A 23,540-nucleotide genomic window follows, 5' to 3' on the forward strand; every position below is an offset into this window, starting at 1 on the left:
CTGGGTCTGTCCTGACGGGCTCGCTAAGCCCTGAGGCGTTCTATCGTGACCAGGCGTGACTCTTTTTGTGCTTGCTAGGGCACGTTATCACACAATATTTAAGTGTTCATTTAATCTAAACGAAAGCAAGAGTTTTTATCCCATAACTACAGTTGGAAAACATATATAAAAAAAAGGAAAACTAAGCTAAACATCATTAAACTAGGCAAACTGAATGAATATGTGTGAATCCTAGCTCCAGTCTCTTTATCCTGTAATCTCTAGTCGAATTCTGCCCTCCAAGGGTTCTTGGAAGGGGTTTTCTTCGTTAATAGTCGCAACCCTCATGCCTCTACTCTCTGAAACCAACCTAATGTCCGAGATTTTATAATTGTCAAAGCGGTACACCACGTCGTGGTTGACCGCCACCATGACGTGGTCTTTGAGTTAACCCCGTATTCTTCAAGTCATTCAATTGGTCGCGGACTTTCCATTCGTCACGTCGTGTTGGAGATCACCAGTACGTGGTCTTCAATCCTCCTTTCTTCTTCTTTGTTTTAGCTCCCGTTTCTGCTTCCAGCTCCTCGTATGCTTCCTTTTTGTCCCGAGCAAGTCTTTACTACTACAAAACATATTTTAAACATTATAAATACCTTTTGTTAAAAAATAAACATAATTGTAGCTAAAAGTATTAGAAATATGCATGTAAGACATAGTTAAATATGCACATATCATATTACGTATTTTGTTTAATGTCATGTTAGTCAGATACAACTGTATGTGGAATGCTTGAAGCGTCTTAAAGTTAGATAAAGCGGAGCTTTTGTGGATTGTTATATTTGATCTCTGTAAATTTTGAATTGCTTGCTATGGTTTGGTCGATATGAATTTTGTAATACCCATGATGTAAAAAAAGTTAATAATGGATATTTTGGACCTTATTTTTGCAAAACACGCCTACGTGTCATGCTTTGTGTTGAAATATGAGCATTTAAAAGCATAAAATATGGGATGTTACAACAAAGAAGATGGAAGAGTGAATGCTTACATAAATAGAGCATCAAAAACCATGTCTTATTAGGTTTAATGCTCTCCTAACTTGTTTTTTTTTATCATTGATTCAACTATATAATTACAAAAGTCTATTGTTGAAGCATTGACATGGAACATAAGAAGAAGAGACTACATGGTAAGAGAATTGAAGCATTAAAGAAAACATGGAATAAGAAGAAGAGACTATAGGGTAAGAGAATTAAAGCATTAAAGAAAACATGGAACATAAGAAGAAGAAGAGATTATAAGGTAAGAGAATTGTGGTTGATCAATGCACAAAAAAGGTCCACATACCTCATGGTTCAAAGCAAAACACATGATAAAAAGATAATAATACCCTTATATGTACTACTATGATGGTATTTAACATGACTGACCAAACGATATCTAATACGAAAACCATGGGTGCAATTAAAAAAAATCATATGGACAATCCGGATAAAATAATATGTTGGAGATGAAATCCATAACAACTGACATAACACAAGAAGCATATATGTAATTTTGCCATAAAAAATAACCAAAATAATGTGCGCTTCGTTTTATTTTTTGCATTTTCCATTAAATATATTATTATATTATTATTTGAAAAAAATGTTGAATGAACTTGTTTCTTTGCAAGAGTTTAAGTGTAGAAATCGAATTTGAATTTTTCGTATTGAAAAATTATCTAAACATCCAAAGTTCTAAACCGGATACATCCAATCCAACAAATATTTATGCAAATATATGGCCATCTAGATATCTAACCCAAATTTTAATTCGTTTTTAAAATCCCAAATATTTATCCGAAAAAACAAATCCTATCATTGCCATACGAAAAAACATTAATTAAGTTAATTAAGTGTATAAATCCAATCCGATCCAAAATTCGATAATTTTCAATGCAAAATCCAAAAATCCAGCCGAATATATCCAAAATCCGACCCTATAAAAAAAAAATTAAAATAAAGTTTCAAATAATCCGACTTGTGTCCAGATAATGTAGAAGTCTGAATTTTGAAACCTTAGTTATGGCCCAATTTCAAGGCCCAAATATGTTGGTTTCGATAAAGGACCAAGTAAGCTAACTAACAAATAGAGTAGGGACTATATCTGCAACTTCCATGTTTCAATTTTAATAGAATCTTAAATTTTTCAATGTAGCCCTTGTACTTTCTTTTGTTGAAAGGGGACGATACATTTGGTTATTTGATGAATTTCAATGGAGTTTCTCCCAAAATAGAAGAGAAGCCCAGTTCAAATCCCACCCTTCACTCTCCATGGCGGCACCCAATCGCTCCCCTATGCGTGTTCTAATCCGTCCTCCACCATCTTCTTCTATCACTCTTCCTTCCACCACCACTGTTCTACAACCACCCGCTGCCATCCATCAACCACCACCACCACCACCATCGGCTCTTCCACCTCTCCCTCCCCCTCCTCCTCCTCCAACAACATTCCGGCAAAACAGCGTTGTCGTGGTCGGATTCGTCGGCCGGCGCAAAGGTGACGTGAGTCAATTAATCAACCGGATTGTAGATGCCAATGTGTTTGGTTCCGGGGATGCTGACGTAGCATTGGGGTTTGAGAAAACAGGGGAAATCGTGACGGATGAGGTCAAGGATTGGTTTAAGCAAAGACAAATTAGTTATTATCATGAAGAGACGAAGGGGGTTTTGTATTTGCAGTTTTGCTCCACCAAGTGTCCGGTTATGGAAGGGTTTTCGGAGGTTCCAAGTGGGTTTGATTCGGTTTTTGAAAAGCAGGAGTTTGGGGATCTTCAAGGGATGCTGTTTATGTTTTCTGTAAGTTTGTTTCAACCAAATTCACCGATTTTCTGAGTGATTTCGCTCTTTTCTATGCTTTAAGACTTTGACTGTTGCCTTAGCATCTATTTATTGTTGTTTTGTTTTGTTAATACGTGATTGCAATTTGGATATGTTTATATTGAACTAAATAAATATTATATGAACTTCATTAAGATCTATATTTCTTGGCAACAAGGCTAACACCCAATTCATTAGGTGTTTTTTTTGGCTATATTTCTCTTGGATTTGTCTCAATCTTTTAAATCAGTTTAGATCACCACATTGATTCTTGAAAAACCTTACTCAATTTGTTATTAACTCATTGTGATCATGAACACAGGTTTGCCATGTGATCATATTTATACAAGAAGGCTCACGCTTTGATATCCAAAATCTAAAAAAGTTTCGAGTGTTACAAGGTGCTAAACATGCAATGTTTCCATTTATTAAATCACAAACACAACAATCAACAACATCAAGATCACACACATCTTCTTCTTCACACACTTCTCCTTCAAGAACACCTTCCAAAAACCGTTCCCCTGGTAAAAATGGTCCACCCATGGCTCGCAATCCTTCATCAGTCTCATTAATGTCAGGTTTAGGCTCATACACATCTTTATTTCCAGGACAATGTACTCCAGTTATACTCTTTGTTTTTCTTGATGATATCTGTGAATCTGGCTCTTCATCTTCTTCTTCTCCTTCTTCTACTTCTAACCCAGATGAGTCAACTCAGTCTAGATCAACTTTACCCATGAAAGGATCTGGTTCAGTAGTTGTACTTTCACGCCCTGTTTCAAAACCAGAAGGTGGTTTCAAGAAGAAACTACAGTCATCTCTTGAAGCACAAATCCGGTTTTCAATCAAAAAATGTCGGGTACTTTCGGGTTCTGAAACGGGTCCTCCCGGGTCAAGAAATGGACCCGGGCCCATTTCAAGCCACATGCCTTTGTTTTCACTTGATGGGTCTAAAGCTGTTTTGCTTCTTGATAAACTCTCAAACAATTCAGGCGAATCTTTAGAGTTTGCCACTAGTATTGTGGAGAATGTTCTAGAAGGTATCTCAACTTCAGACTCACTTCTACTTGAAACCCATAGTCAAAGTTCAAATAAAGAAGACATTCTTTCTTTAAAGGAGTTCATTTACAGACAATGTGATATTTTAAGAGGTCGAGGGAGTATCAGTGTCTCCGGTGGTGGTGGTGGGATGGTGGCGGTGGCGGCGGCTGCAGCTGCCGCCTCGGTAGCTTCCGGAAAGCCGCCTCCTTTAACTCCCGATCTTCCATCTCTTGATGTCTGGTTGACTTCCAGTCAAACCATTTTACATGGGCTTCTTTCTGCTAAACCTGTGTTTATACCTGAATCTGAACAAACCAAAAGAAGATCAAGACAACGAAATAACGTTTCAGTTTCAGTTATTGAAGGAAGTCAAACAAAAGTCAACGACCCTTTAGAACTTGCAGCAACATATTTGGATAACAGTAAAGGGCTGAACAGTAAATTTTCAATTTCTTGGTGTCAAAGAGCTTTACCCGTTGCTAAAGATGTCTACTTACACGATTTGCCACCATGTTATCCAACATCACAACATGAAACCCATTTGTCAAAAGCTTTGACTTCTTTTAAGTCAATGGTCAAAGGTCCAGCTGTGGATTTTTATCTGAGAAAACTGGAAAACGAATGCACATCGATTTGGATTTCGGGTAGACAACTATGTGATGCAGTTAGTTTAACAGGAAAATCATGTATTCATCAAAGACATGACTCTTCATTACCACACTGTAGTGGTTTTGTTTTTCTTCATGCGTGTGCATGTGGGAGATCAAGGAAATTACGATTAGACCCTTTTGATTTTGAAGCAGCTAATGTGAACTTTAGTTGTTACCCAGAATGTGATAAACTTCTTCCTACCCTTTTTTTACCAGAAGGAAACACAGAAGGGCCTATTCAGTCAAAATCTTGGAGTTTGACTCGAATTGGAGGGTCAAGATACTATCAACCTTCAAAAGGGCTTCTCCAAAGTGGGTTTTCAAATACAGAGAAGTTTCTTCTAAAGTGGAAATTTTTTCTTGAAAAACAGAAAGAATTCAGTAAAGATTCAAGGGTTGAAGTTGTTTCAGATGTAAAGGTGAAAAAAACAGACAATGGGGTGGAGATTAATTCTAAATCCAAGAATCTTGATGACAATAAGAGTAATTCCACTAAAGTTGTTCCTAATTTTACAATGAAAAAGCCTTTTTCTGAAGTTGTTGCAGGATCATCATCTACAAGTTCTGGGTTTCCTCCACTTCAATTAAAAAAGAAAACTTTATTAACTTTGGAAAATGTTAATAAAGAAAAGAACATTGGAGAAACACCACATGATAATCAAGAATCTAAAAAAATCGGGACTTTGTCTTCTGTTCATGAAGATGTAAACGGGAACACTAATGGCAATCCGTTTCTACAAAAGGGTAGTTTTGGTAATTTGTTAAACATGAATGGTAGGGAGAACAATTCTTTAAATCAGGTGGTGGTTTACATTGGATTTGAGCATGAATGTCCATGTGGACACAGATTCATATTGACACCAGATCATCTAAAAGGGCTTGGATCCATTTATGCAGTGGATGAATCTGCTGAAAATAATTTGGATCGTAGAGGGGTAGATTCGTCAAAGATGGGTAAATATGGAGGGCATGGTAAAATCCATAGACACTCAAACAGAATGGTGAATCCTGGTGTTAATAAGGTCAGAAATCCAGTAAAGTCAAAAGAAATAGGGAGTAATGGTAATCAAGGGCAAAATGGTCACAAAGATATTGAAGGAAGTCTTGAGTCAATGATTCTTGATGATGATGGCAATGGTGTTTTTCCTTTACTAAATAGAAACTTACCATTGTACCTAAATTGCCCTCATTGCCAGATCCATAAGAATAAGAATGATTCACCAAATGTTCAATTTGCTGGCACTATTTCACAGCTTCAGAGAATATTTCTGGTAAGAATTTGTTTTTTAATTTCTTCTTTTTTATAATTATTTAAGTGCATCAATTCCTTTTGTAACTCATTTAATACAAAAATTTACATAACCTTCACCATTTTACTGATTTCACCACTTAAATATTTGGGTTAATCTCATAAAAGACCTTATAGTTTGTGTTTTTTCCAGATTAAACCTCAACTTTATTTTTTGCCTGAAAAAGACCTTGTATTTTTCATTTTTTTTCTGATCTGCCCCTTTTAGTCATTTTCTTTCCAAAAAAATTGTAAAATGTGGGTTTTTTTTTTTTTTTTTTTTTTTTTTTTTTTTTTTTTTTTTCCGAGAAAAACTAAAAAAGTTGAGGGTTTATTTGGAAGCATTTAGAAGGTTGAGGGTTTTATTTTTCAGACAAAAATAAAGTTGAGGTTTAATCTGGAAAAAACACAAAATATAATGTCTTTTATGAGATTAACCCTAAATAATTTTACATGATGATTAAACCATTATGCTTTTTTGTATTTTTCCCTGATATCAGGTAACAAGAAAAATGTTATTTTTTTTATAAAAATGGTCAAAATAAGTATAATGGTTTGATCACTAGAGATAATATGATGAAATACTAGTAAAAAGATAAAAGTATGTTATGCTTTTCTGTATGTATTTTGCTCTGATATCTTAGAAAAATGGTTTTTTCAAATCGGTTAAAATAAGTATAATGGTTTAATCACTACAAGACAAAATCACATTTTGCCCTAAATTTTATCGAATATATGCATAAATAATAATATAGTAATTCTATGTGCATTATGCAGGTTACACCTCCCTTCCCTGTTGTGTTGACTACTTGTCCAGTTATTCAATTTGAGGTACCTGTAAAAAATGAAATATATATATTATATTATCTTTTTTATAAAAATAAAAAAATGATTAATTAATTAATGGGGTCTGAAAAAAATGTCCAGGTGTCATGTCTACCTCCATCAGTGGTTGACCATGACCATGAACATGAACAGAAGAAGCTGCAGTTCAGCCTTGGTTGTCCGGTGATACTGCCGCCAGAGAGCTTCCTCTCCCTCAGGCTTCCATTTGTTTATGGAGTGAAGCTTCAAGATGGAACTTTTCATCCTCTCAAACCTTTTCAAAATCAACCAGAGTTGACCGCATGGTTGACCAAAGCCACAGCTTTACAGGTTTTGTCAAAAGGAGCACCCAATCTTGAAGTCATGTAACTTTTTTTTATTGAAACTAATCAATATCTATTCTCAACTTGCTGCCAACAAAAGCTGCAATTTTGCCTGCTTTCAGGTGATTGAATGGTTGTAATATTAAATTATAAAATGATTTTTCTTTTTTTTTTTTAATTAAAATTTGTGTTTCTTGAATCTTGATGATGTTTTGGGTGCAGGTAGAGTTTATATTGGTTAATTTGGTGATCCAATGATGATTGATGATGATTATGCCTGTGCTACAGTGATATCAGGTGTTCCCCTTTTTTATATATGTTTAAAAATAAACTTGTTTATGTAAGAGTAAATTACAATTTTAGTCCCTGAGTATAGCCCATTTTTGCAATTTCATTCCCAAAAAGTTTTCTTTTACAGTTCCAAGTAAAAATTAATGATTTTGATCGTTGAGTATTATAGCTAGTTTTTGCAAATATGGTCCAAAAATAATCATTTTATTTACATTTTGGTCCTAAAATCGGGTCATTTTATTGGAACAGGGACTAAAAAGTAAAAACCTCAAATAAGGACCTAAGTTGCAAGAGAAAAACCGTGTTGGGACCAAAGTTGCAAAAATCAGCTATACTTGAGGGACTAAAAATGTAATTTACTCTTATTCTAATGATGGAGTTCGTTAATTCTGTTTATGGACCATAATAGGCCTCTCTGGAAATGGTTGGTGTTTTGTGGGATTCTTGAGCATAACCAGGTTGAAATGTGTAAGTACAATTTTGACCTTGATTCTTTATCGACTTAGAAATAATTTCAAGATTATTGGGTTTTGGATAATCCTTTTATTATTATTTTTTTCTTTTTAATTTTCATGGAAATAGAAAGATCTACAATAATGCCAGATTAAGAGGTGCTGCGGCTTCTGGGAATTGGGAATCATGAAAGAAATGAGAAGAGAAGAGAAGGCTGATTGCATTTGCATGACGTCAGAGGAAGGAGAAGGGTGGTTGGAATTTGGAATTTGGAAACGGGAATTGTTGGAGTTTTTTGGGTAATAATTGCTAATGTTTAAAGATATAATAAAAAGTGATATTTAAGATTTGCTTTCAACATATAACTAATTGGGAGTTTATTGTTTTCTTTTTCTAACTATAAACCAGTTTATGTTTTTAATGAATGTATTAAACCACGTCAATTATGTTATAGACAAAACTTCAAAAATGGTCCCTGTGGTTTCCGAAAATATCAAGTTTAGTCCCTAAGTTTAAAAAACCTTACAGATGGTTCTTTGAGAATTAGAAGGAGATGTGAATACCCATTCAAGTGAGGAATGTCTTTTCTAGGTTTATGTGTGTGATTTAATGTGTGTATTTATATTTGATCTTTCTTGTAGTTATCGATCCAATGCCTCCATTCTCCTAAAATCAACTGCCATTATTACCTCAACCATAGAGCTCAAAGAAACAAACCCTTAAGCGAACTTCAACCAAAGATCGGAAATCACCCCACCTTGCCTCTACAAACCACACCTTGACGAACAAGAAACCAATCAATTCGTCTCTCCCACTCTCCGACGACCTCACCATTTAAAACCCTAGCATTCATCGGAATGAAGACGACGGTTGATTGCTAGGCGTTGGCGGTTGGAGAAGTACTTTTGTTCTTGAAATTGTGTGAAAGGGAAAGAGAGGTTCAGGCATCGGTTCTTATTTTGAAGGATAAAGTTGTTTATGTGCGATGATGTAAACATTAACATGAGGCCTCCTGTTTATAGAGGGATGAGCAAATCGGAAGTCAAGGTCATCGTTGTCGGCGTCAATGTCAGTTGCTCGAGAATTCATGACCTGAGCTTGAAGCTGTTGTTGGCGTCAATGTTAGTTGCTTGAGAAGTCATGACCTGAGCTTGAAGCTAAGACATGACCGGAGATGAAGAAGTAGTGATGGTGTTGGGGGTGTTGGTAGATTCGCTGCTCCATTTGTGTGGTTAAACCGGACTTGAGATCCGCCCCTGGTCCATTTGAGAAGGAAAGTTGATTGCACCGATTTGAGTGTGTTTTTGGATATAACCATTCATTTAAACATATTTTGTTGTTCAACGCGCATACAGTTCTCTAAGAACGAATTGAATGATTTCGATTTTTGTTTCTGGAACTCAAGAACAAACCCATATTTTGTGTGTGATTTTCATTTCCGAAACGATTTCAAGGAGTATTCTTGAGTTTGTATGTGTTTATAAGAGATCGTGTCTATGCGTTATTGAGTGTGTATGTGTATCTATTTTGAAGAACAAAGCCATAAAAGTTAAAGTGTGTGTTTTTTTCATAACTATGTGTGTTCTTGAGTTTTGAAGAACACACACACACACACACACACACACAGAGAGAGAGAGAGAGAGAGAGAGAGAGAGAGAGAGAGAGAGAGAGAGAGAGAGAGAGAGAGAGAGAGAGAGAGAGAGAGAGAGAAGGAGGTGGGACCCTTACATATTAAATTTTATTTATTTATTTTAAAAAAATTAATACAAAACCTCATAAATGGTCCCTGGGTAGTGAAATGACAAAAATACCCCTTACTTAACGGCCAAAAGCTAACGAAGTTAGCGAAAATGACTATTTGTTAAACGTTTTGAAACCACAGGGACCATCTGTGAGGTTTTTTGAACTTAGGGACTAAACTTGATATTTTAGGAAACCATAGAGACCATTTTTGAAGTTTTGTCTATGTTATAACATATTTCATTGCTATTCATGTTGATCTTAGTCAATAAAATCGAACTTTTCTAACTAATATTTTGCTTTTAAGAAATTAAATGAATTAGTTTTTCCAATGTTGCAAAAGTTTAAATAAAAAAAGTTACGGTTTTTTTAGGGTGTGTATGGCGTGCCACCGCTAGCTGATAAGCTAGCTTATTTTTCGAGTTTTTTATGTTGTCATGTTTTGTAAATCAAAAAATAGCTTATAAGCTAGTTTTTGAAAAACTACTTAGACTAGCTTTTCAAGAGTTTTTTTTTTTTAAATTTCCAAACACTCCTTAATTAATTATAGAAACAAATACTCTTACATGTCATTTTATGTAATTTTATATATTTCAATTAGCTTTTCAGCTATTTTTACTAAACTTTATTTTTTATCAATTAGTTTTTTGGCTATCAGCTAGCTTTTTATTTATCCCCTAGCTTTTCAATTAGTCCGCCAAACATAGCTTTAATGGTAAGTCATGGATGAGTAAATTGACTAAATGGATAATGATTTTGGTTGTGTATATAATTTTGTTTTTAGACTTAATATATAGTTTTTTTTTTTTTTTTTTTTTTTTTGCATATTGCGAAAGTCTAAATAAAAAAAGTTACACTTTATTTATTATTTATTTATTTATTATTTTAAGATTCATGGTAAGTCATGTATGAGTAAAATGATTAAATGCATAATGATTTTTGTGCGTATATAATTTTGTTTCTAGACTTAATATACTGAGACTTTCATTTTATCTTTAGATTACAAAAACATTTTTTTTTTTTTATTTATCATTTTAAAGGGGAATGGGAAGGAAAAAACAAAGAAGGACAAATGGCCAAATAATAAGGCTCGAATAATGAATAGATGAATAGGGGATAAAATAGTCAATTTGTAACTTCAACTTTTGTTTGTCGACGGTATGAGATAATAATAAAGGCTATACTAATACTACAAGTACTCTAACTTTAATAACACAAATTAATATTACACGTGCTATATTACAAAACATTTAAAGACTTTTGATAGAAAGGAAATTATTTCAAATTGTGGCACATATTTATTTTATTTATAAATTATTTAAAAAAAAAAAAAAATCAAGAACAGTAACACGAGTGGCCCACGTTCATAATAATGACTTGGGTAGCTGGTAATCAAATAGAAGGCCAGCCTGGATAAACACTATGACTTGGCCCATTGGGCCCTACGTTCACAGGCGACAGACCCGTCCCATCCACTCACGGTTTATATTTTTGTTTTAAAAATATAAATCATTATCATTTTTTATGTAAATTTTTTTTTTTTTTTTTTTTTTTTTTTTTTTTTTTTTTTTTGTCATTAAAGGTATTTTAAAATTTAAACTATTAATCAACATTTTTTTTCCTTCGAAAATTAGAGTAAACGGACAATTCTAGAAATGATGTGTACAATGTGTGCACTTCACCGTACTATTCAATTTGCTTTGAAAATTGGCTATTTTTCAATAAACTAAGTGAAATTCAATAATCCAAGTCAAATAAACTGGTTCAAATGGTTTTCTACCTGTTCAATACGATTTTTTTGAAGAAACTGTCTGGTTCGATCTGATATAGAAATTGATATAAAACCGTTCGTTGTTGAACCGCTTTCGTCTCTAGTTCTTGGTTCGATCAGTTGGTTCGAACTAGATTTTAAAACATTGCTAGAAACATTTAATTTGTGCCTTTTGATTTCATGGAAGTTTTAAACTTTAAATCTCTGGGCTTCAAGAATATCGACCAATCTAGTCAGGTGTCATGGGAAAGATAACAACTATGAGAGATTCATACATATAACTAGGGATGAGCAACGGGCCAAACCCGGACCAGACCGACCCGAAGACCGAAAACCCGAAGACCGAAAAACGTGAATTTTCTTACCCGAAAACCAGACCGTTTTTGGATGTATCAGGTTCGGGTTCGGTCCGGTCCGGTCTCGGGTACTAAACCGGGTTTCGGGTTTTGGACCGAACTAGGCTTTGAAATTGGTACAATGCGGGACTTTACTTAGATCACGTGCAAATGAGGTGTCTACAAAAAAAATACAAACCTTATTAACATTTGGAACAAACAAAAATTACACTATTTAGCATAAAAACTACACTTTTTATAAAAAAAAATGCATGTTTTAACAAAAAAAAAACAACATTGCTAATAAAAATCTGCATTTTAACAGCTTTTTTGTGTAAAAAAACAACAAAAAACAACATTATTTATAAAAAACTGCATGTTTTTATAAAAAAATTTGCATGTTTTTATAATTTTTTTTTGCATGTTTGAACAAAAAATAGCATGCTAGATACATTCTTTCTTGTAAAGTGATAGGAACAAACGTTGATCAAAATTTATAAATAATGTTAAAATAAAAACATCAAGTTTTATACATAATGTTATATATAACATTAACTAATAATTCAATATCCTTATCTATATATTTTAAGGAGAAAAAGATTTCTGGTCCGGTCCGGGTTAAATCCCGTATTCCGGGTACGGTACGGTCCAAACCCGAAACCCGATTAGTGGTAAAAACAAAACCCGAAAACCGGCCCATTAATATGTATATCCGGTCCGGTCCGGGTCCGGTCTCGGTTTTTTTTCCGGTCCGGTCTGGTCCAACGGGTCATATGCTCATCCCTACATATAACACATCTATAAATTGTTGTTCATTTAGGGGTCAACAACCTGGATTCTCATATGCAAATGTGTTGATAGGCACTTGACACCATGCTATTAATCATGATCTACCCTCTTAGTCTATCATTCCTCTTAAATCCCAAGTCGATTGGGTATGCAAAAATCCAAAAGAACTCTTATTAGATAAGTATATGGTATCAAAATACTTTTAATAGTTTGTTTATGCTAGATTTGGTGAATGTTATGTAAGTTACGTCGGAGTTATATATGTCACACTTCACTTCTAGAGTGAAGAAAATACAAGTATTGTCAAAAAGGAAAACATCCAAAGGACTATGGTTTAATTGGTTGAAATCTTGGAACAAATCGTTTGTATGTGAAATAGGATTATTTGGATTCAAATCCATGACCAACCCCCACATACTTGGTTGGTATCCATTCTCTCCGATTGTTAGAAATTTTGACTAGGCCCTCTTTCCATTCCCATACATATACTGATGATAACACGGTGTTTAGGCGGGTTTGTATTCCTTCTTAATCAAAACCCCCTATCAAATCAACTCTTCCAATTGACTTAAATGGTAAGCATATTTACATGTGGATTATAGATGTACTAAAGGAAAGATTCTCCTGATTAAATTTCTCTAATGAATCTTGTGAGGTGATTTTATCCTCTCTAATTCTCACCCCTTTCACTTAGATAAACTAGATGACTCAAAAAGTATCAATTCAAAGGAGTTTTATAGTCAAGATTAAGGAAACATAGTTTATTTAATTATGATTCCTTAAAGATTCATAGTCTACAAAGGTTGTTAAACACTTCTTCCTCTTTGGTGCTTGTTTTTCTTTCCAAACATTGCAAGGAAATCCTTGGTGGATATAAAATGTTATGTTCAAAATTTTAAGTCTTCCGTTGCCATATCTTTCTAGTTTATGAAACAATTTTTGAACTAAAACCCAACAATTGTTATCAAGAGCCACCTTGCAAGTTTGGTTAGATTTTTGGAAATCTTAGTTTTTGGAGAATATGGATAACTTGTTTTTGTATAAAAAAAAATAAGTTCATACATATCTTTTATGACAACTTTATAATTGTTATTTTTTTTATGTGACAAAAGTTTCATGCATCTTTTGTCATTTAAAGTTGTCTTAGAAAAACAAATGTTGTTTTATATATATGTTGATATATATATATATATATATATATATATATATATATATATATATATATATATATATTATGTGTATAAACTAGCCAATGACCATTATGCTTGTTGTGTTGTTGTGTTTGTTGTTTTTGTTTTAAAATGGTTGTAATAATTTATTTATTCATATGGTATGTAATAATTAAATAGATTGGTTTTGTTGTTTATTTTTGTAAAGTAATAGATTAGTTTTTAGAAATAATTTATTTGTACAAAAATATAACAATAAATGAAGTCGTAACCGTTTTTTTGTAGACAAAAGAGCAATTTTCGAGTCTAAAAGGTGTGCAAGATTTTCAGTAACATTTTCTGAAAAGTGTCACTAATGTTGTTTACAAAGGGTTGTTGGACTTTTAGCGACAGTTGCTGAATTTTAGCCTTCAAGAAGTTTTTCCAATCCTTAGCAAGCAATTGGTGTTTATTCAAGTGGGAGCTTCTTCAACTACATTAGAAGAAGATTTTTGGTCCCCTTAAATGTCCCTTTAGGAATGGACTTGACATTTTTTGTGTTTGCTCACAAAATGTCATTAGTTGGCTATGTTTATGCACATATCTTTTTATGCATGTTTGTATTGTTTATTTTATGTAATTATTATGTGTGGTAGATAAATTAGTTTTTCACATGTTAAAATAATTTTGGACAAAATAAACATCACATGGAGTTTGAGTTTTCAAAATTGAACATAAGATGTAACAAGTTATTATTTTAAAAATAAAATTTGGTTTCATAAAATCATTAATAACGATAAATTTTGAAATACTCCATTATAAGTTTTAAAATAGTGATTTTTTTAACTTATACAAACTCCAATATATAAATAATAAAATGAAGTTTTATTAAAGATATAAAAGGTTCAAATCCACTCAAACTTAATACCGGTTATTAAAATTGAATTGCCTCAAATTATATAAAAACTAGTTTTTTATATAGAACAATTTAGAAGTGATTTTCTTTTGAAAATTGATACCATGGTTTATTATATGCATGTAATAAACATGATATCATATGTTTTTAAACTAGAATTATAAAACATATAAAGACCCTCTTTTTACAAACATCAAATCTATGTAATCCTTTTGAAGAACACTCGCACATCTCTTGTATACACTAGTGGGATAAAGTATACCTAACCACTTAGTATTATCTTTTGATGGTCGGTGTGTCTTCGCGATTTCTATATCCAGGTTATATGCCGATTACACCAGTTTTTCAAATTGGATGATTTGATCGGAAATCTTTTGTGATAAATGATACCTAAGCAAGAGAGTTCTAAGGAAGAGATGGGATCAAACATGTCTAATTAAATTTGTTATTAGAGATCCCATAAATCTAGGAATTATATAGAAATATATAATTGATAATAAATATTTGCCGGGTTGAATTCACATGGATGAGATAAAGGATAACTAACCATTTATTTGTTTTGCAACATGGATCCTAAACTTTGATAATTAATGTTTTTGAAAACTAAAAGGGTATTAATTATTAAAGATTAAATATTGAAAATACTAAATGAATTTTGTTAAAATTTTGTAGTTAAATAATCCATCCTCATTATCATAAATTGTCATTTTCTGTAACGACTAAATAAAACAATAACATTCAATAGACACGGCTTCCATGAATGGGTTCATGTCTTAAGAGACAACCTAGCCTCGTGAGAGATATGAAATCGTATACACTTAAAGGTCCTAGTCCTAAACTATTTGATTTGAGCAATTAAACCTGAACATGATACCTAGTAAAGGCATCATTGTGATGCTTAAGATGCTTCTAACATTAAGCTAACATTAGTGTCTAAGCCCGTAACTATATTTGGTATGTACTTGACCCGGTTGTGCATGGTCCTTTTGGGTTGCCTTCACCAAAGCAACTTGACAAGGTAATTTGATGAGAGAGAGAGAGGATATTAATGTATTATAAGAATAATATATTAAAGGAGAAATCATATTTATTTAATTAGTATTAGTCATAAATTAATTAGGAATTAATTTGGTGACTAAAAGAGATTAATTAAATAAAGGGGCATAAACTGTCAAATGTGTGATAGTTGAGTTTTGGGCTGGGAAGCCTAATGGACTAAGGGGGAATGAAATTATGATGAGGGATCATCATATTTTCGTCCAAGGGCCTTATTCCATAAGGTTCCTTGGGCTGCTTGGTGGCTAAGGTGTCCATTAGGGTTTAGACTGAAACCCTAGCAGCCTGCACTAGAAATAAGACCCCAAGGCTCCAATTTTCGGTGACTTGCTCCCAAGAGAAACCCTAGGCCGAAAATTAGCATCCCCCCTCTCTCTCAAAGTTGCCTTCTTGCTTGTGGTGTTTGTGATCTACTAGAGGAGTTACAATTGTGACTCTAAGCTTAAGAGAAGAAGATTCAAGCCACTATTTGAAGAGGTAAACATCTAGATCTGATGTAATTAGCCAATTTCGAAATTATGTATGCTAGATTAGGGTTTGCAAGTCTTGGATTCATTGCATGTACAACAGAGAAACCTAGATCCAAGCATTAGGGTTTGTATGAACACATAAGATTGTTCTTATGCATAAAACACATTAGTGGTATCAGAGCTTGATTGGTTTCAATTGTATTTGATGCTATCATATTCGTTCATTGCTTGATTTGGAAATCGTTTTTGAAAAATCAAAAAACTCACGACGTGACTCTCTGTAATTCACGACGTGAGTCTAGTCTGTGAGACAGACTCGACGAGTACAGTTTGCTACTCGACGAGTCTGTGGATCAGATGGCTCAAAATTCGGACTTTTGGCTATTTTTTTGTTTGGATAATTACCAAAATTGTTTTTGAATTATAAAATCCGAATTTTATACATTTGCTATGATTATCCTTACCAAATTAAAAGATAATTACCATTTATTTAAATAATAAATTAATTATGTGATAATATTTGATTATTTAATTTATTTGATGAGTTATCTTGTAAATAAAATGGATTAGGTCAAATTTAGATAATTATTAAATTAATTGTTTAATTCAAAATTATTTGCTATCTGATCCTTGTGTTTTGAAAAGTTCAAAACTTGTCCTCAAGTTTTGAAATTTAAATTTTTATGATTAAAAGTTTAATTTTGAATGATTTAAATCTCAAACGCTTAGAATTTTACAAGTTTAAAATTCAACCCTATACTATTATATTATTACAAGATTAATTAATATATATGTTTAAGAATAAGCTAGTCTTATCGCTAGTAGGCCTCATTCACGAACCCAATGTATAAGGTGGATATAAGGTTGTTGCCTATAAAATGACGCTTAATGGGTGTACACTCACAACCACCGCTTGCTTGACTAGTGGAGGGTCGTTAGCCGAACGGATAGGATAGGGCACTTAATTCCTCATTATAAGTATAATGAATTAAAAAGTAACTATAATGTTTTTACAAATTCCCAATCTTAGTTACTTTAGGGTAAAATGTGAAAATGATGCTATTTCATGGAATTACACTTTGCACCGTTGTCAAACGTTAGTGGAGCGTGCATGGTTAACCGGCACACTAATTTGGGATTGACATTGGTGTTGAAGGGTGGCTCGATGTTTATCATATATCAATGGAGCGTGCGGGGCTCGACACATTGATTGGGTGATAGAGACATTGAGTGCACTATGTTGGTTCACATGGTTATTCACAACTTGTTTGCGATCCTCGGTATCCCAGTCGCAAATTTGAAGTGTATATCGAGATTTAAACATGCCATTGAAAAGTTCAATGAATCTCAAAGATCTAAGAGTTTTCAAATTCATTTAAAACTTAATATTCTTTTTCGTTTTTCATGGTGAAAATTAGTGAATCGTCATTCACTTACCTTCAAATTATTTACTTTTAGATTACGACATCCCTTTTCTAAGTTATAAATAATGTTGTTGGATCCTAGCCCTAATTTCTCATTTGGGTGTTTAATTGGGGATTCATTTCTAATCAAACTTTGTTCCTTTCTATTCCAGATGTCTAACGCAAACGCAAACAACAACGCTTCTGGGTCATTCTCGCTAATGAACCTATGCCAAAAGGTGACATTTGATGGGTCGAATTTCAATGAGTGGATGAGATACATTCGTATGATCACTCGTTACGAGGACAAAGAATATGTCCTCGATGAGAAACTTGAAAAGATCAACCCATATGTTGCTACTCCTGAAGAGTTGGCTACCTTTGAGGCCCACAAGCGTGATGCTACGAAAGTTCATTGCATCATGCTAGCCACCATGAACCTCGAACTCCAAAATTCCTATGAGGACATGTATCCATATGAGATGCATCAAGATTTGCTGGACATATACCACCAAAGCGCAAGGCAAGAGCGCTATGAGATCATTACTAACATGATCACCGCTAAGATTGGGAGTGGAGAATCCCTAACCTCGCATTTGCAGAAAACGCAGAGGTATGTTGATCGTCTTCTCAAACTTAATGTTAAGTTTGATGAGGATTTGGATATCGACATCATCCTTCACTCCTTTCCTTCCTGCTACAACCAGTTCAGAATGAACTACCACATGAACAAGGAGGAGGTCTCCTTGAGTAAGCTTCAAGGACTGCTGAGGACTGCTGAGAGTAACCTCAAGGACAAATCTATTGCATCATCCCCTGTTGTGGCTGCTCCTGTGTTGGCAATTGGCCAAGGGAAGGGAAAGAAGAGTAAGGATCCTTCAAAGAGCTACCAAAAGGGAAAATCCCGTGATGGTTCATCCTCTAGTGGGACCAAAGTAGGTTCTGCTAAACCCTCCTCTGACCCTAAGGAAGCAGAGTGCTTCTATTGCCACGAGAAGGGCCACTGGAAACGAAGCTGCCCCAAATATCTTCAGGACATTAGGGATGGGAAGATAAAGCCCACCTATGCAGGTATGTATTCTATTAAATCTAATAACTCATCACTTGCTACTTCATGGGTTCTTGATACAGGATGTGGTTTCCACATTTGTTCTGATTTGCAGGGCCTAAAAAGAAGTAGGGAAGTGGAACATGGGAAGATAAACTTGATTATGGGAAACAGAAGATCGTCGCATGTGACCAAAGTCGGAGTTTATTCTTTAGTGTTGAGTAATGGGTTAGGATTAGATTTAAATAATTGTTTCTATTCGCCAGATATGGCAAGGAACATCATTTCTTTTCATGGATTATATGAAAAAGGTTTCAAATATTCATTTGATAATAGTAATGGTTCTATTAATGTTTATTTGAATGGTGTTTTTTATTTCAATGCATTACCTTGTAATGGGATTTATGAATCTGTGTTAGTTGTTAATAATTTGGGAAATGATGTGTTGAATATTGATTCGTCCAATAGTTTGGACAAAGCATGCTTGTGGCATTGTCGCCTTGGCCATGTAAACAAGAAACGCATAGCCCAACTCCAAAAGGATGGAGTCTTGGAGTCATTTGACCTTAGGGACGATGATGTGTGTGAATCTTGCTTACTTGGGAAGATGAACAAGTCACCCTTTACTGGCACTTGTGAAAGGGGTGAGGGTCTATTGGATCTCATACACACCGATGTGTGTGGGCCCTTTAGATCCACCACAAGGGATGCTTGTCACTTCTACGTGACTTTTACGAATGATTATAGCAGATATGGATATATCTACTTAATCAAGCAAAAGTTAGAAACCTTTGAAAAGTTCAAAGAGTTTAAGAATGAAGTGGAGAATCAGCTGGGCAGGAAAATCAAGATGCTTCGGTCAGACTGAGGAGGAGAGTACCTAAGTCCTGAGTTTCACAACTATCTAAAGGAATGCAGAATCGCTTCGCAATTGACGCCTCCGAGGATGCCACAATTGAATGGTATGGCTGAGAGACCTAATCAGACCTTGTTGGAAATGGTTCGCTCTATGATGAGTCGGGCTTCGTTACCAATAGCTTTCTGGGGGTACGCCTTAGAGACGGCCGCCCATATCCTAAATTTAGTTCCGACCAAGAAGGTCGCAAAAACACCTCATGAGATGTGGACAGGGAAAGCTCCCTCGTTGGCACATATCAATATTTGGGGTTGCGAGGCTTTCATACAACGAGAGACTCACGACAAGCTCGAACCTCATAGTGAGAAGTGTTATTTCATTGGCTATCCACAGAAGTCCTTTGGCTATCTCTTCTACAGACGAGTGACAATGTTGTCTTCGTTGCGAGGAGAGGGGTTTTTCTAGAAAGAGAACTCATAAGTCAAGAGGACAGTGGGCGGCAAATTGATCTTGAAGAGATTCAAGAGAAAAGCGATGAAGGAACTTCTAACACTGACACTCAACCTGGGGAGGAAACTCCTGTTGAACCTGTTGACGAGTCCTTACCTCTAAGACGTTCCAATAGGGCTAGTGTTCCACCCCATTTGTATGGATTCCATATTACTAGTAAATTTGGATGAACCTAACAGCTACAAGGAAGCCATGGCAGGCCCAAAGTCTGCTAAGTGGAAAGAGGCAATGGACAATGAGATTCAGTCCATGTACGACAACCAAGTTTGGAATTTGGTTGATAATGTGCCGGGTCGTAAGACAGTTGGGTGCAAGTGGATCTTCAAGAAGAAGACATACATGGATGTGAATGTGCACACTTATAAATCACGATTGGTTGTGAAGGGCTTTACTCAAACTCCTGGAGTTGACTATGATGAGACCTTCTCGCCTGTTGCCAAGATAAAGTCTATTAGGGTGATGCTCGCAATAGCTACGTTTCATGATTATGAAATATGGCAGATGGACGTGAAAACCGCTTTTCTTAATGAAAAGTTGGCTAAGGATGTTTACATGAATCAGCCAGAGGGTTTTGTTGATGTGAAGCATCCAAATAGAGTATGTAAGCTTGAGAAATCCATTTATGGATTAAAGCAAATGTCTCGCAGATGGAATCTTTGTTTTGACGAGAAGGTCAAAGAGTTTGGCTTTCTGCGAAGTGAAGATGAGTCATGTGTGTATGTCAAGGCCAGTGGGAATATAATGAGCTTCCTCATATTGATTTCGATCACACATATATGTATCCAATTAGACTTTAAACCACTAATTGACAAAGTTAAGACATCCTAAGGCATGTAAAACACCTTATTTAGGTGCTACAAGTCATAAAGATTGCATCTGAGTGCTAAAGGACCTTGCTATAGTGTTTTGGGGTTCAAGGGTAAACTCCCTTGGAGTTTACGGTTTTCATGACTTTGACCTAATGAGGTTACGGTCGTAAACTCCTCTCTTTTTTACCATAAGTTGGTTTGAGGTTTTGCAAGTCCTTTGAAGCATTTCTACTTGGTGGTTTGGCATTTGGAAGAGCTTAGGGCATCATTACACTCCTTTGAGGAGTTTACGGCCTCATGGTCATTTCTCTTTGGGTTTACTACCTTAAACTCATGAGTTTACTACCTTAAACCCATAAGTTTGGTATTCGGGGGTTTTCAAGTCCTTAGATCAATCATGGCAATAGTCTAGGTTAGATTTAGACATAAGGAATAACCATTGGACTTTTATGGGACTTTTATGCACTTTTTGGGGTGTTTACGGTTTTGGGAGATGCCCAAACCGTAAACACATAAAAATGGAAGTATTTGGTGCTTTTTGTGTGATAAACTCATCAAGGATGAAGCTAGACAAGTCCCTAAGGCATGGTGAAGCATCTAGGTACCTTAAGGCACCACTTTGCACCATAAATGGTGTTTACGGTTTTGGGAGCCTCCCAAAACCATGAACACCTTTATCTTGGTGTTCTTGGGACTTTTCTTTGATGTTAATATGTAATACAAGCTTAAGAAGACTCAAGGATGGAAGTACTTACTATAAGGAAGCTTGGATTTAGCTAAAAGTCCAAGAACACTTAGTGTGTGTTCTTGGTGTTTTTGGAAATCTAATAAAAAACACAAAAATGAATGGATGAATAGATGCACAAACACTAGATTAAGTGTTTAATCAACTTGAATTGGATAGAACACTTACAACTTGGAAGATCTTGAATTGTTTCTAGTTTGCTACTTGAGAGGTTTTCTTGAGTTTACTCTTTTGGAGTTTACTCTTTTGGGGAGTAAACACATTATAACTAGACTTGGGGAGTAAACTCATGGATAAGCATGAGTTTACGGATTTTAGGATGATTTTTCGACCCAAACGAAATAGTCTGGCCGGGAACTTCTAAGATGCGAGGTGTTTGCAGTTTTTAAATTTCAAAACCCGAGACGACACTTTCTTACACCCGTTCGTTTAAAGAATAATATTAAAATAATCAAACAAACTCTAAATTTGTTAAAATAAGCAATAATGACATTAACTTATAATAAGAAGTGATTGACTTCTAGGGTTTGACCAAATGAAAATTCCGGGTTGTCACCGAATATATCATAATGCGGAAAACCAAAGTGTGTGTATGATGTGCCGCTACCGCGCCGGCTCCTTCCCCTTCGCTGAAGAGGTACCTGAAACAAAACTGAACACTGTAAGCACGAAGCTTAGTGAGTTCCCCCATCGTACCACATACCATACAATCATATCACATACATACCACCAGACATTTCTAGGGTGCCTGAACTACCCGTGTCAAGCCATTCTGGGGCGCTGACCTATCCTTGTTGAGCCATTCTGGGGTGCTGACTACCCATCGGTCCGAACAACTGAAACTCGGGGACTGGTACCCTCCTACTACCTCTATCGCATATAACATACAAGCCAGCATGCAAACATATCATCACATACTGTCAGGCGTATCTGGGATGTCTGACTACCCTTTGGTCCTATCAACCGAACTCTACACATACAACATATCATGCTAGCATATAACATATCAGGTAGTAGCAAACCCAGATGATATCACAAAGACAATCACCTAACTTACGAACCCTACTGGTGGGCCGGCATTGTGGCCGTAGACCCACCACTACTGGAAGGTAACTCTCCTCGAAGTAGCTGCTGATCCGCACGGAAACTGTCTAACTGCTGCTGCTGCTGCTGCTCCGGAAATCCTCCGGCTGCAATTCCCACGAAACACTCAATCAAACACTACTAACCGCCCTTAGGGTAAAATGACCACTTTACCCCAATCCAAGTCAAAAGTCAAAGTCAAAGTCAACTTCCAGTTGACTCGACTCGCCGAGTTGGCTCGCCAACTCGTCGAGTCCCTACCCAGTCGATTGTCCTCACTCTCGTTCCTACTTGTCGAGTTAGGCATAGAATCGAAGAGTTCTCTTTCTATACTGATATCCAATTGACCTTCATTCGACTCGTCGAGTTGTATGAACAACTCGTCGAGTTCATCTTCATCTGATGAACACTTTGGTCTGTGACTCGCCGAGTTGTATGAACAACTCGTCGAGTCTGTTCTTGAGGCAAGAAGGTTGCCTTGGACCTCGCCGAGTCAGGGCATTGACTCACCGATTCTCTCCATCACTGAGTCTGGCTTCCGATTCACTGAGTCCACTTAAAGCTCACTGGTCCCACTCGACATAACTCAAAAGGGAAAATCGGGGACTCGCGACTCGACTCGCCGAGTCGCATGTATGCAACTTCTATATACTCGATTCTGCTTGAATGCAGTGCATTCCATTTATGGATCTGGGTTCTTAGGGCTTGATTATAACGTAAAGTTTCCAACTTTACGTATAAATAAACACCAATGAAGGTTTTAGGGCTCAAAATGCACTAAAAGAGTAGATCTAGGGCTTCCATGCAATATGGCTCCAAAAAGGCAGTAGATCCGAGCTCCTAGAGCCCAATCATGCCTAGATCTGAAGTCCCTTAACACTATAAGCTCATTACTCAAAGATCAAGACTAGAAGAGGCCTTAAAATGACTATCATAAGCTCTTAATGAGATAATAATGAAGGAACAGAGAGGGTTTCGAGTCTAATACCTCTAGAAGCTCAGAAATGGCACAAAGATTCAGGATCTTCTTCCTCTCCTCTTGATCTACCTTCTTCTTCTCTCCAAAACTTCAAGGAATTGTACCAAAAGCACCCAAAATACCAAAAGAGGGGTTAGGGCTTTGAGAGGGAGTGTTCTAGACGCAATG

At 35.5% G+C, this 23,540-nt stretch overlaps 1 protein-coding gene across 2 annotated transcripts; it reads left to right on the top strand.

Moving 5' to 3' along the window:
* The first annotated feature begins 2,190 nt into the window (after positions 1–2,190).
* On the top strand, positions 2,191–8,205 carry LOC145093125 (uncharacterized). 2 transcript variants are annotated; one of them, XM_079031203.1, is made up of 7 exons: positions 2,191–2,819; positions 3,163–5,805; positions 6,600–6,653; positions 6,750–7,092; positions 7,193–7,267; positions 7,511–7,729; positions 7,844–8,205. In XM_079031203.1, the coding sequence occupies exons 1-4, from the start codon at positions 2,295–2,297 to the stop codon at positions 7,014–7,016; spliced, it is 3,489 nt and encodes a 1,162-aa protein (XP_078887329.1). In that variant the 5' UTR covers positions 2,191–2,294; the 3' UTR covers positions 7,017–7,092; positions 7,193–7,267; positions 7,511–7,729; positions 7,844–8,205. The 2 variants fall into 2 exon arrangements, with proteins under 2 accessions (XP_078887329.1, XP_078887321.1); XM_079031195.1 differs by having other exon boundaries at positions 7,671–7,729.
* Positions 8,206–23,540: the final 15,335 nt, after the last annotated feature.

Source organism: Lactuca serriola, chromosome 1 (assembly GCF_051521515.1).
Source record: "Lactuca serriola cultivar US96UC23 chromosome 1, Lser_US96UC23_V15, whole genome shotgun sequence".
Taxonomy (NCBI): Eukaryota; Viridiplantae; Streptophyta; class Magnoliopsida; order Asterales; family Asteraceae; genus Lactuca; species Lactuca serriola.